The sequence below is a fragment of the Misgurnus anguillicaudatus genome, chromosome 22 (assembly GCF_027580225.2).
Source record: "Misgurnus anguillicaudatus chromosome 22, ASM2758022v2, whole genome shotgun sequence".
In the NCBI taxonomy this organism is placed as follows: Eukaryota; Metazoa; Chordata; class Actinopteri; order Cypriniformes; family Cobitidae; genus Misgurnus; species Misgurnus anguillicaudatus.
Window position 1 is genome coordinate 30,826,454 of NC_073358.2, and position 13,575 is coordinate 30,840,028.

Genomic DNA, 13,575 nt, shown 5'->3' on the forward strand with positions numbered 1-13,575 from the left:
AAAAAATATGATTAAAGACTGTGGTGTTTATTTTCATAAATCAGTATGCAGCAACAGTGGCGCAGTGATACTTATGTAATGGTCTAAACCGTGGGGCTAACGGGGTATTTTATCACGGCTTAGAAAGCGTTTCAACCAATCAAAATGAAGAACCAGAACGAGACGTTTTATATAAATATTTTCTTACCTCACTGGCAAGTAAATTTTTTCTTGTTTCACTTTATTGAGTTTTCCTGTCTATCTTAATGCTACAGCATTTGCACTGTATGATTTCATCATAAATATTTTACACAAGCTAATTTCCATGTACATCACATTTTGCATGTGAAAGAAAAAGCCACACCTAAGATCCCCCTCGTACATCATAACTAATGTATAATCATGCTAATATGTCATCCATGCGTATTTAACCTGCCTTACGTCATGCTGAAAGTTATCAGGCCTGTTTCCAAATGTTTATATTGCCTGTTGGGCATGCGGCGCTCCTGGAATTACTTATTTCTGTGTTTACGTCTGTCTTATCTTTGGTTTATTCATGCGCGTGTGTGTTTTTGTGTGTGTGTCCCACAGGCCCCGTCCCCTGTGAACCCCAGTGCATTGGACCGTACCGCTGCCTGGTTGATGAATGTGCCATATATAGAGCAGGAGTCTGAGACAGAGCTTTGCAGAGATGAGCAAACGCAAGCTGAGAAGGTAACTAACCCCCCATACACCCCCACATATACATAAGATGAATATTAGGCTTATACTGTACAAAACACTTTGAACGGTGAAGTGAATCATGCTGTTATTTACCAACGACAGGATTCTCTTCGTCTCAGTGCACAGTCATTTATTTCAGTCGGTGTTGGGTGCTTCTGCATGTAGACTTAAAGGTTAACTGTGTCATTTTCATAAGTTAAGATACTTCCTCATATCCCACATGTAACGTTTAGTGTGTACTTTAAGTGAGCGATCTGAAGTTTGGGTAGCTTGTTGTGTCAACTTTAGGTTCCACTAAAGATATTTATTATTAACAAGATGCGTCACTGCTATGAATGGGGGAGTTTGCAACGGTCAATATGGCTGCTCTAGTCCCACCTACCAGTTAAAAGAGCTAATCATGAAAATGTTTTCCATATCAGTTGAATGACAAATCTTTATTCCTGTCAGATTTTTGCTCCTGAATGAAAATAGTAAAAAACAGTTAATTAAGATTTTAAACTACTTTTTATTCAGAACATGACAAATACTAAAATCTTGTTATACTTTTCAGGCATCTGTATTAATAAATGGAAATATATGTGTAAAAATATACTTTTCTGACACAGAAAGCAGCAGGCTACTGTCACTTTAAGACCCAAGACAGACTGCTTTAAGTTTTAATATACTGATAAACATCCAGCTGTTTATGTTCACTTAAACAAGAAATAAAACTTAGTTCAGTGATCATGCGTTTGTTATTCATATACGAGCTATACGTGCTGATAAGTAAATGTCAAGAGTGTCAGTCGCAAACATACAAGCACTTATCTTCACTGCAGTGGTGAATCTGCTGTTTCTCCTCAGCTTTCCTGAATTTGTGAATGTTCTGTAAATATACTTTTAAAGCTATGCGGACGTGTGCAAGCACAAGGCGGACACTGAAAGAAAGTACAGTACCTATTTTGTCTGGCGTGTTCCAGGCTTTGACAAAACCTGTCTGCGCGTCCAACATTACACAAAAAAGGAAAATGTTTCCGCGCATTTGGATTGAGTGATTCTGTCTGCATTATCCGCATAACGGAAACCAAAGGGGCCCAAATTAATAACTTGCCTCACCTTACTCCACTCCTTCAAGTTTAACCGACACGTGATTGTAAACGAAGACCATGTGCGGCATCTGTAAGTGCTTGCGCAGCGCTACGCACGGTGTGTAAAAGTTATCGATAACTTATTGAACTGTCATTATCGGTTTATCAGGGAAATTTATATCGATAAAATTACCGTTATCGAATTATGGACTAGCACTAGTATGGACTAACAAGTTCTCGCCATGAATATAGCTACAGATGCAGGAATGGCGTAAAAAGAAAGAAATAAAGAAACTTTTGACTCTGTGTTCATTAACTCTTTCCCCGCCAGCATTTTAAAAAAAAAGTTGCCAGCCAGCGCCAGCATTTTTCATGATTTTCACAAACGTTTAATGCCTTCCAGAAAATGTTCTTCTTAAAATATTTCAACATACAGTATATCAAATAAAAGAGACCCTCTGCTTCATTCGTTTTCTTTTTATAACCCCTCAAATATGGATAGGGGGTCTACAAAAACACAAAATTTTGAGAAAAAACCTGAGATTATTTGCTTTTTGTGAAGGACTTGATAGAAATCAGATGTAGGCGATACTCAAAACTTACATGGACATAGAGCAGTTTGTCCTAGGGCGATACTTCTGGGTTTTATAAGTTGCGGAAAGCCAGAAATACACGTCATTGGCAGGGAAGCGTTTTCTCTAAATTGACAAGTTAACTAGGTGGGGAAAGAGTTAGGGGTTTAATTTGTCTGTTGTCCTCTATTTGTCATGGCAGTCGTCCCCATATACTGTAGAGAAATGGGCAACATCTCCTCTTGACTGGAATATGCTGGAGCAGTGGTTCTCAATTCCGGTCCTCGGGACCCCCCTTCCAGCATATTTAAGATGTCTCCTTATATGAAACACCTGATTTTACTCATCAGGATCCTTAATTAACACACTAACAAGCTGATGAATTGAATCAGGTGTTTTTATGGAGACGTCTGGAATGATCTGGGAGAGGGGTACAGAGGCCTGGAATTGAGAACCACTGTTCTGGAGGACTGGCAACCAGCTGGATGCTGCACAATGGTGATGTTTAAGAGATTGGCTCACTCTCTGTCTCTCTAAAGTGCAATATAAATGTAACAGTTTATTCGTTTTTAAGCCCCAAGCGAAATCACTTACTGGGAGCAAGTGCACAAGTGGAGCCACACTGAAATTACATTTCAAATCAAATGTCTTTAGTCATACGTGAACCTGCCTGTAAAAACCAAACTTGAGTCATTTTTTGTGATTTACTGTTTTCTATATAAAATCATATTACACAATGTAAAGAACATTCTGTGAAAACACAACCTGATTAATATAATATTGACTAAGACCATGTCAAAGATTGAAATCAATGTGAAATCAATGATTGAGATCAAACTTCTTTTCTCCTATCTAATAATTTGATTATGAGACTTTAGCCTGGATTCACAGACAATTTTTGACAAATGGCAAAATGTAATTTTTTTTCTGTATATGGATTAAGATGTCACAAGAAAAACAAAAAGATAAATGTCTGCATCTGTGTTTCAGTATCAGGCTGAGATTAGCATGCTGCAGGACAGACTACGCATATCGGTTCAGAGGCTGGAGGAGTATGAAGCCCGGCTGAAGGGACAGGAGGACCAGGCGCAGAAGATGCTACTGGAGTACCAGACCCGGCTGGAGGAGTCAGAGGAGAGGCTTAGACGGCAACAGGAAGACAAAGACTTGCAGATGAAGGGCATAATCAGCAGGTGGGAGATGGTTTTGTTTTAAAGTAATCGCTCATCCAAAAGTGGGTGTCATTACTAAAACAGCTTTCTTTAAGAATATACTTGAAGGAAGCCACTGGGGCTGGTGAGAAAAGATAAAATGAAGCAGGACACAAAGAAAGAAAATCACTAAGACTTAGTTTTCCTGAAAATGCTGTTTATGTGCATGCATTGCTTACTGTGCTGTTTAAACGCCTGGTTTGCTAAAGGAATTATGCAAATCAGGTAACAGAGGAAATATGCCCACAAAATCTGTGTTGAGCGCAATTTGCACGCTGCAGTTCCCAGTCTTGCGGGTGGGTTACGAATGTCTGGTTATGGAGGATTCGGTGTTCAGTGATTTGTATAGTATCACTCCACTGCAATCTAAATACCTGAAACAGCTCTTTAAAATGCACACGTGTCTGAATATATGCACAGAATGTATCTGGATGCACAGTATGTTTACCACCTGATGAATAAGCACGTGTCCAATTTACATGGAATTGTGGCATATTTTATATAATGTAGGAAAGTGTGGTCATCTACACTACACATTAATATTTCAAACATACACTGTATATCTAGATATATGTGGCCCTGTCTGTAAAATCCAGGGCATCAAAGTTTGACATGCCCTTACTCAGTATTTAAGAAATCAAGGTTATATTTTTACAGACTGTTATATTAGGATGACTTTATATAGAAAATCACAAAAAATACTTTAACTGGGTTTACACAGGGCAAGGTCACATATGAAAACCACCAGCTTTAATAGTTAGCATTAATTGCATCATAAATTAATTGCATTTAATCTACTTTAAGCATGACTTGAATAAAATACTTCTTTAACACCTAGTTACATAAATAGTGTAGTTTAATAATGCAGTTTTTGCACTGAAATGCCCCTCACAAATGTGTAGGTCCGAGTGTAGGTCTTCCCTCAGCTGCTAGTGCATTAGTGGCAATCTGAGAAGGCTCTTCAAAGACTTTTTGCTTTCCTCAAGGCAACGTTTACCAAGAACTGTTTTCCTCCAAGACTGATGTTATGGGGCAGTTATTTATGGCCCCGAGCACAGGATCAAAGGTAGAAAGGAAGGATATAACAAGCGTGGACTGAGTGTCTGTTGATGTTGTGTGTTGATGCAGGTTGATGTCTGTGGAGGAAGAGCTCAAGAAAGATCATGCTGACATGCAGGCAGTGGTTGACTCCAAACAGAAGATCATTGATGCTCAGGTATGAGTGTGCATGTGTCTATAGAAGCTGCAGTTGTCATGAACACCGAAATACAAGTGTTGACAAAATATTTACTTCAGGTTTTAAGTACAGTAGTGCTATAATTTAATTACAGTTATTCTATTTTATGATATTCAACCTCAGTTTAGGTAAAATAATATTCGCATCCTATTATAAATTAAATCATCCTATTGTTTACTTTATTTTTAAATTAATTTTGTTTAAGACATTGCAAGTTTGAGTCTGGTTTGCATTATTCCCCAATCCCACCCCATACCAGTCATTTCCTGTTATCGTTCATACTGTTCCTTTATATAATAAAGGATATAACACATGCTGTTTCTGATGTTAATCTGGAGTACTTATAGAGTAGTATTACATCCTTCATATCTCTGAAGAGTCTTATCAGATTAAAAAAAAAAAGACAATTTAGTTTTACCCATTCTTTCAGATAATTCGGAAGGAGGAGTTAAGAGCTGCAGGAGGAGCGAGTCACCAGTCAACGCTTTATGCAACACTGACTGGATAACTTATGATTCACTACATGTTCGTGTCATTTATATAATATGTACCTACGCACCTATTTCCAACATAAGACGGGGGTCTTGCTTGCCACATGCAACTCATGACCCGGTTGGGATTTTTCAATAAAATCCAGTATTAAAGGGGTGGTTCAATGGTATTTCATGCATTCTGACTTATTAACAGTTATAGAGTTGTTTCCTCGTGCTTAACTTAGGCAAAGTGTCAAAAAAGCAGTTGGGCGTGTAACAAAGTATTTCTGTGCCGAATGCACTTCGCCAGGGTTCATTCAAGTTTTAGAAAGTTTTTTTTTTCGATTATGGGTCCAGCTGACATTTCATGTGTTACTATACGTATTACTTCTTTTTGTGGGCACTTCCCCCGGAAAGCCCTGCCCACCCATCAATCAGCAGGAGAAGCTAGAACTTAACAACATCACATCATACGACAGCTTTGTTTGGTTTCAAAACTCAGCAGTGGCACGGATGAGGAGGTGGGTTTTTGGATGTGGGGAGAGGAAAGACGGCCTTATGGAAACAATGGATATAGTTTGTTATCTGTGTAGCAGTGGAGTTTTGCGTGTGTGTTTGTCATGCTGGATTTCATTGAAAGTCCCAACTGGGTCATGAGTTGCATGTGGTAAGTAACACTTCTGTCTTATGTTAGAAATAGGCACGTGCATATTATATAAATGACACAAACATGTAGTGAATCATAAGTTATAAGTGTTGTATAGTGTTGCATGACTCGTACTCGCTCCTCCCACGGTAGTAACTCATCCTTCTTAATTTTTTTTCGTTATCGGAAAGAATGGTGAAGCTGATCTTTCTTTTGCGGATCTGATTGGGCTGGGGACTCTTCGGAGATATGAAGGATGTAATACTACTCTATGATTAACATCAGAAATGCATTAACAGCGTGTGTTACGTGAGCTTTAAACAAACACACAAGCAAAACTCTTCTGCTAACCCGGATAAACAAACTATATCCATTGTTTCCATAATGCTGTCTTTCTTCTCCTTACATCCAAAAACACACTTCTTCTTTAGTGCCATTGTTGAGTTTGATATAAAACAAAGCTGTCACGCGAAGTGATGCCTGTAACTTAGCGTCCTTAGCGTTCTCACCCTCCCGCTGATTGGCATGGGCGGGCTTTTCTGGGGAAAATGGCTATAAAAAGAAGTGATATGTATGGCTTACCCTGAAACGTCAGCTTTTTTGACACTTTGCATTTGTTTAACATGTGCAAAACTCTTAAACTGTGTTAATAAGTTTATCTACATTCGCCTTTTTTCCACATTTTTATCATAATCTCTCAAACCACCCTCCATTCTGTCAGGAAACCCCCCCTGCAGTATTTATGAATTTAATGCTTTATGAAAAAATGTAAGATTACCTTGCAAAACTAACATCATTTATTATTATTAATGCTAATATCCAATGTCCCACTGTGATAGCTGTATGAGGAAATTCCTGTGGCTTTGGGTTTCCTTATGCATTCATTAAGTTCGGGATTTGGTCCTGTGGGTTGCTGATTAAATTTTGTGTTGTACTATACAAAATACTATAATGTATCTGTGAATATCAGCCCTGGTGATTAAAATTACATCAACCAGGCCAACTCTAATGCCAATATTCCTGTCTAATACTCCCTAAGCAACAAAATAGACCTTAGAATACTTGTCTTGACAAGACGGTGTGAATTCAGCGAAGGGTTAATATACATTTTAAATGAGATGAAGCTGTGTAGTAATAAAATAAAATCTCTCTGTGGCTCTCTGCGGAGTTATTGTTTGTATTTAATGTAATTTGTGGTTTAGACCAGCATTGTTTTCTGGTAAATGTAAATTCTGGCCAAAATTTCATCATGCCCCTTGTGTAGTGCTGTTGGTTAGTTTTATTAAAAATAATTAATTAAAAATCTATGTATTTTGTAAAATGTCATAAAACTGGGACCCCATATCACACCCTCCAAGGGGGCCCGCACAACCAGTTTGAGATCCACTTGCCAAATGTTTGCATCTTGGTTTCCAAGAAAACTACGATTTCTTTTCATATAAGAGATAAATGATCAATTACACTAAAACAATGTGTATTGGCAGGAGTATCATCACAGATATGATATAGTCATAGATATAAACCCCAGGCCAGATCATTACAGCCATATTAATTCTTTCCAACCATCTTCTAAGTTATATTACTGATTTACGATTATATAAGTATAAAAAGAATTATAAATAGAATAAACCCTGACACATCGACTCAATCAAAACAGATTTACTGTCACAGTAGTGAGTGGAAAACATACATGCTCGCTTCACAACCTTGCAGTGATATTAAATATTTATAGTAAACAATTAAAAATATATTATATAACAGTCTGGTGCAGACTCAGATCAACAGTGGAACTGATACAGTTACAATCGGCCAATCCGATTGCGCAGTCAGTCATAAACGTCGGCTTGGAGAGAAGATAACTCTAATACACATGTGAATGATTAAACATTCCCTTTTGAAAATGCATTAAAAAATATGAGCTCGTAATTATTTACAGAACTCAAGTATGTTAATTATCTGGAGACACATGTGCAGATGTTTATATGAAAACAAACCATCACCTTAAAGCTTACATAACACACACTGTTTCTACTTATTTTATGTTAATCTTTAGTACATATAGAGTAGTATTAAATCCTTAATATATCCGAAGAGTCTTTAGTTTTATTGGATGTATAAAAGACAGATTTGTTTCCATAAGGCTGGGATCTTTGGGAAGCCGAACGAGCTTAAATTTCTCTCACAAACAACAACACACTGCTTTTGGTTGGTGTGTGCGTGCCCTATTCTGGTTATAGTGTCCATATAAGGACTTCCACTGTACTTCATGCACTGAAATTGCCCATAAAAGAAATAAAGCGAGATTGTTATGTATGAATATTTCATGTTCGAAAAAAAAACCTTTCCAAAACTTGTACGAACCCTGGCATTCGGCACAGAAATACTCCTCATACGTCCAACTGCTTTTTTGACACTTTGACTATGTTTAGTATGAGGAATGCAACTCTTAAATGGTGTCAATATGTCAGAATGCATGAAATAGCTTTACACCCCCCTCACCCCCTTAAAACTTCCCCTCTTCTAAATGTACTGTATGTACAGTATATTCAGCCTGATCTCACGAGAAATGTTACATATTTTACGAGTTGGCTAATTCAAATAAATTCATATGAAGTTAATAGTGCAAAACTGTAACATTTTCATGAAAAAAAACAACGAAACCCTAACCCCAACGTCAGAGGGGTCAAGGCAAATCATACCAAAACTTAGGAATTTGGTCGTATATATTGATATAGCCAACTCGTAAAATATGTACGAATTCTTGTTAGATAGCGTTAGTATATCTGTACCAAAATTTTAGGACCTTTTTAAAGAGTACTGCCCCAGTGAAAGCGTATGTACTTTTTTTTCTGAATACTGCCGCCCTGGAGAACCACAATATCTTCACTCTGTATTATTTTTAATATTTTCTATCCTTGGCTCTGTCATCCAATTAGTCACAAAAATCATTGAGAGTTTTGAAAGCTGGTTTAGATTTTACGGTTTGTACAAGGTCAGCAATTTTGAGCTATTTTTCTTTCCCTGCAGGAGAAACGAATAGCATCTCTGGATGCGGCTAACGCGAGGCTAATGAGCGCCCTGTCGCAGCTGAAGGAGCGTTACAGCATGCAGACGCGCAACGGGATCTCTCCCACCAACCCCACCAAACTTCAAATCACAGAGAACGGAGAGTTTCGTAACAGCTCCAACTGCTGAATACATCCTAATGAGAGCGTGAAACATGCACACACACACACATGCACACACACACAGAGAGAGAAAGAGAGAGAGAGGACAGAATGAAGTAAGAGGACATAGGCAAGTGTGTAGATATTTTGCGGGAAGCAATCCAGGAGAGGCTTTACGAGTGGACAGATACAGGACACGTCAACCTTTAACAGCTGGTTAACTGAGTCCAACTGTTGACACTACTTCATTTTAGGACACACCACTATACATTCATTTATGAATCACAGCAGCTAACTTTTAAAAACTGTGGTATACTAAGGCCTTCTAGCCTGCAGTTTCCTCCTAAAATATCTTTACTTGCTACAAAATAGGTGTTCTCTATACGTCCTTTGAAAAACCTTGATTGTGTGTGTTGCGTTTATTTATAATGGTTTCTTCATTGGAAACCTGGCTGAAACTAAAGAATGAGCAACTCTCCGATTAGGACACTTCCTGTTTCTATTTCTGCCAATTTGTCCCTACAGTGCACTTTGTATCTCCATCATGAGAAGCCTTAAAAATGAATGGCTCTGAACATTCTTGCTCAAATTTTTTTCAGTAAAGATAAAATATTATGATGTAGTATATAGATCCAACCCATTTTCATGATGCGCGTATAAATAATACGCTGTGTGAAAAGTTGCGCAATTGCTTTTCTATTTTTTTTTACCATTGTCGCTTGGGGTTAGAAAAACTTTCTGTTACATATAATGACATCCTAACTCAAATCCCAAATTGAACCTCAACCCCAAGCGACAATGGTTTAAAGCAGTGCTTCTCAATTATTTTCTGTCACGCCCCCCCTAAGAAGAAGTAAACATTTCGCGCCCCCCCCAACTCTCCGTATAATTTGTCTATAAAATTACACATCTGCAAAACATTGTATCCTTATTAACATTGAGATAACACAAAAAGAAAACAAAAAAATAAATATCGATCAACTTACAACAAAGAATAACATTGTTTTTTAGTCTGTAACAAAAAAGACTTTAAATGCATCAATTTGCCTGAAATAAAAAAATCAATCCTTATATAAAGTATAATATTTTTTGACCATTTGAAACAAAAATTAAATTAAATATAATCAATACATAATACTAATTAAAAAATCAAGTGGCTTATCGGCGTGATTGGGGTGTAATGTCTTTAAGTGACGGTGCAAAAAAAATCACTTCCTGAAAAAGTATTTTCCCGGGGGCCTCGTGCGCCCCCCCCTGGTGTCGCTTCGAGCCCCCCCTGGGGGTCCCGCCCCACTATTGGAGAAGCACTGGTTTAAAGGAACACGCCGACTTTTTGGGATTTTAGCTTGTTCACCGTATCCCCAGAGTTGGATGGGTCCATACATACACTTTTCATCTCCGTGCGTCCCGTAGCTCTGGCTGATGTACCCACCGCTGGCCTGGCTTGGCACGGGGACTGGAATTGGATGGCTCCAGCTAGCATACTGCAGAATATAGTTCCCAGTATGTATACGGTTAAAAGATGGCTGTGTCTCATATGACCTTGTTATTTGTACACAATGTGACTATACATATCATATAAACATATAAATAGGAAAATGTTGGCATTATTTTGTCACTTATTAGCATAGATAATAGTACACTAGACGTCGCCTTGGCTACGGTAGTTCATTGGAACGAATGCGTCAAATAGAGCTGCCATTTTGAAACAGGGGAGCCCTGCATCAGCTAAATAAAATCACCATAAATCGTCATGAATGCAATTTTCTAGGTTTTCTTTTGGTTCGTTCCAACAGTCAGACATGTATTTAGCATTGAGTCCAGAAAAAAATAAAAGTTTTGATATTATGAAAATCTACTTTTTCTAACTATAATGCATAGTGCTAGTAGGCCTAACATCCATACGCAGCACAAAAGTCCGGCATCGTCCATGAATTCGAAGTACAGGCGGAGATAGCAGCGTTACCTACCTACTTCCTATGACAAGACCCCTGTTCCAAGGCGACATCTAGTGTATATATCTATGACTTATTGGGAGCAGTATGCTAGCTGGAGCCATTTGCTTCCGGTCTTTGTGCTGGGCTATGCTACCGGTGGGTGCGTCAGACAGAGTTGTAGGACGCACGGAGATGAAACGGGTATGTGTGCACTTATCAAACTAAATCCCAAAAAGTCGGCGTGTTCCTTTAACAATAAAGAACATTTTGAGAAACCAATACATATAACAACATGAATGGGAAGGACTGACGTATCACAAGCACGCAAAATTGGAGTTTGGCGTATGTATTGCACAACTTGTGTGCTATTTATACGCACATCATGAGGATGGTAGATAGATCATACAAAGAATATATTTTACGTTCTCCATCTACACATTTTCCCTCTTTTAAGAATGTTTTACCTCAGTTGCTTGGAGGAAGAATTTTCAATGACAAATATTTCGCATTGTAATGTTAATCCAGATCCACTATATTATTCTAAGACTGAATTCGCACAGACTGTTCAGACTAAGCAAGCTGAATGTTTAAGCTTTTCTAGCTTCATGGTTTAGAGTTTTGTCTTTATTTATTTTATCCACAATGTTTGGGAGACAGTTTTGCAGTGATTTTTCCCCTCTGTGAAGCTTGTTGGTCTCACTCACATCCCATTTAATGTTCTCTCTTTTTTTAAAGTTTTTTTGTGTATCCATTGCCTCATTAGTCCCGTGCACACTTGCCATTTCAGCATTTAGAGTTTGTATATTTTTGTATTCTTTAAAAAAACATTTATTATGCTCGGCACTGAGGAACTGAATTTTACCCTGAACTTGATTTTTATTTTTGTTCGTCTATGTGGAAGAGAGATTCACGATAGGTCTTTATTTTGTTGCAAAGATATACAGATATGTAAGTTGGGACATGTAAATAGAAATGTTATTTTTTTCTGACAGGCCTATTTTTAAGGAGACCTCTGTATATGGGCTCTCCGGGAGTGTTATGTGAATATAATTTAAGATTATATAAGCGAATCCTAAGGCGACTCCAGAGTGAATGACAATGTTACATTTTTTATATGTACAGTATGATTTATATCTGAAATGTGGTATCAGACGGAAAGGCACCAATGTAGGTGGAGGATTTACAAGCACAAGCTGCTTCTGAAAGGCCTCTGAGGACTATGCACTTTTTCTCCTGACTGAAGTCCTCTGTGTCCACCTTAGGTTTACATCCTCCATAAAGTAGCAAGCTCATAAATAAGCCACTCTCTTACATCCTAGCCCTCATTTTATGATGATTTATAACACTGTGGCCAAATTATATGTAGCCAAAAGTGACTTGCCATGTGAATTTGCTAACTATTGATTGGACTGTCAAATACCTCAACCAATCACATGCCCTTAATTATGATCTGTTAGTTTCAATTGCTTCAGCACATAAATCAGCATACATTCATATTTATTTGATCAACAATAAAACTCAATTGGGTATAGCGTGTGGTTGCCAAAAAGGGAACTAGTATTTATTTCTCACATCCCCACAGATACAGCTCATCTCCATTCATTAATGAGGTCTGAGACCTTGCAGAATCTTTATATCTATTTACACTTCAGCCACTAGCAAGTCCAAAAAAGTATTGAATAAAAAAACGATTTTGCTGTCGTCTCGGTTGTTTTCATCTAACGTGTCTTTATCCGGCTTCTGTTCAGTTTAGAAAACTTGTAAAAACTATTTGCTCATCTATTTTACAGCAGTCAATGTGAAATAGTAGCTATGTGGAATAAATCATATAAAGATAAAAAGATATACAAAGCTATCAATGAATAAACAATATGTTGTATGTTTTATAATCCTTGTAGAAAAGATTTTTGTAAGTATGTTTAAAGTATTGGCTGAACATTGTTTTAGGGCAATTATAAGAACAATAATGTACAGAGACGTTTGTCCATGTTAAGACTATACAATTGTGGCTGTGCAATTTATGTACATTTGCAACTAGAATAATTAAAGTTTTATTTAGTTATTTCATATGCCTGCTGTGTTGTCTTCATTACTGAATCTGAGAAATAATATTGTGCTTCTGAAATTATGAAATCTGGCTTATTTCTCTGTGATCTCTATTCTGATGTTACATGCAACTTTATGGGTATCTTAACTAAACTACTACAAACTATAGTAACAATACTAAGTCCTTGTCAGACCATAAAAACTAATGTATATTTAATCCCTAGTATCCACCAGTTTCTTGACGTAAATGTGGGCGCCGACATCTTTGAGCTTTCCGGTTTATGACTTCCGGTGAGCCATTAAAGCCAGTGGTAGTCTATTGTGAAGGACACAAGTGTGCCGTTTTGACTGGCTGTTTAATGTTTATTATGAAATCCAGGAAGACCGACATAATTTGTGCAGTTATGGGGTTGCCATAATAGCTGATACAAATGCAGTAAATCTCTATAAAACATTTGTTTTAACCATAATCCAAGCACAAGAACTGAATGTGGCGCACGTGCACCTATGATCT

At 37.6% G+C, this 13,575-nt stretch overlaps 1 protein-coding gene across 5 annotated transcripts in view; it reads left to right on the plus strand.

The window, feature by feature from the left end:
* Positions 1 to 13,084, plus strand: part of dab2ipb (DAB2 interacting protein b) — a 118,805-nt gene extending 105,721 nt beyond the window's left edge. For all 5 annotated transcript variants that reach the window (XM_055199608.2, XM_055199605.2, XM_055199609.2 and 2 more), the window contains 4 exons: positions 571 to 693; positions 3,335 to 3,537; positions 4,684 to 4,771; positions 8,939 to 13,084. In XM_055199608.2, coding sequence (XP_055055583.2) covers positions 571 to 693; positions 3,335 to 3,537; positions 4,684 to 4,771; positions 8,939 to 9,106 — 582 coding nt within the window. In that variant the 3' untranslated portion in view covers positions 9,107 to 13,084. The remainder of the gene's footprint in view (positions 1 to 570; positions 694 to 3,334; positions 3,538 to 4,683; positions 4,772 to 8,938) is intronic.
* Positions 13,085 to 13,575: the final 491 nt, after the last annotated feature.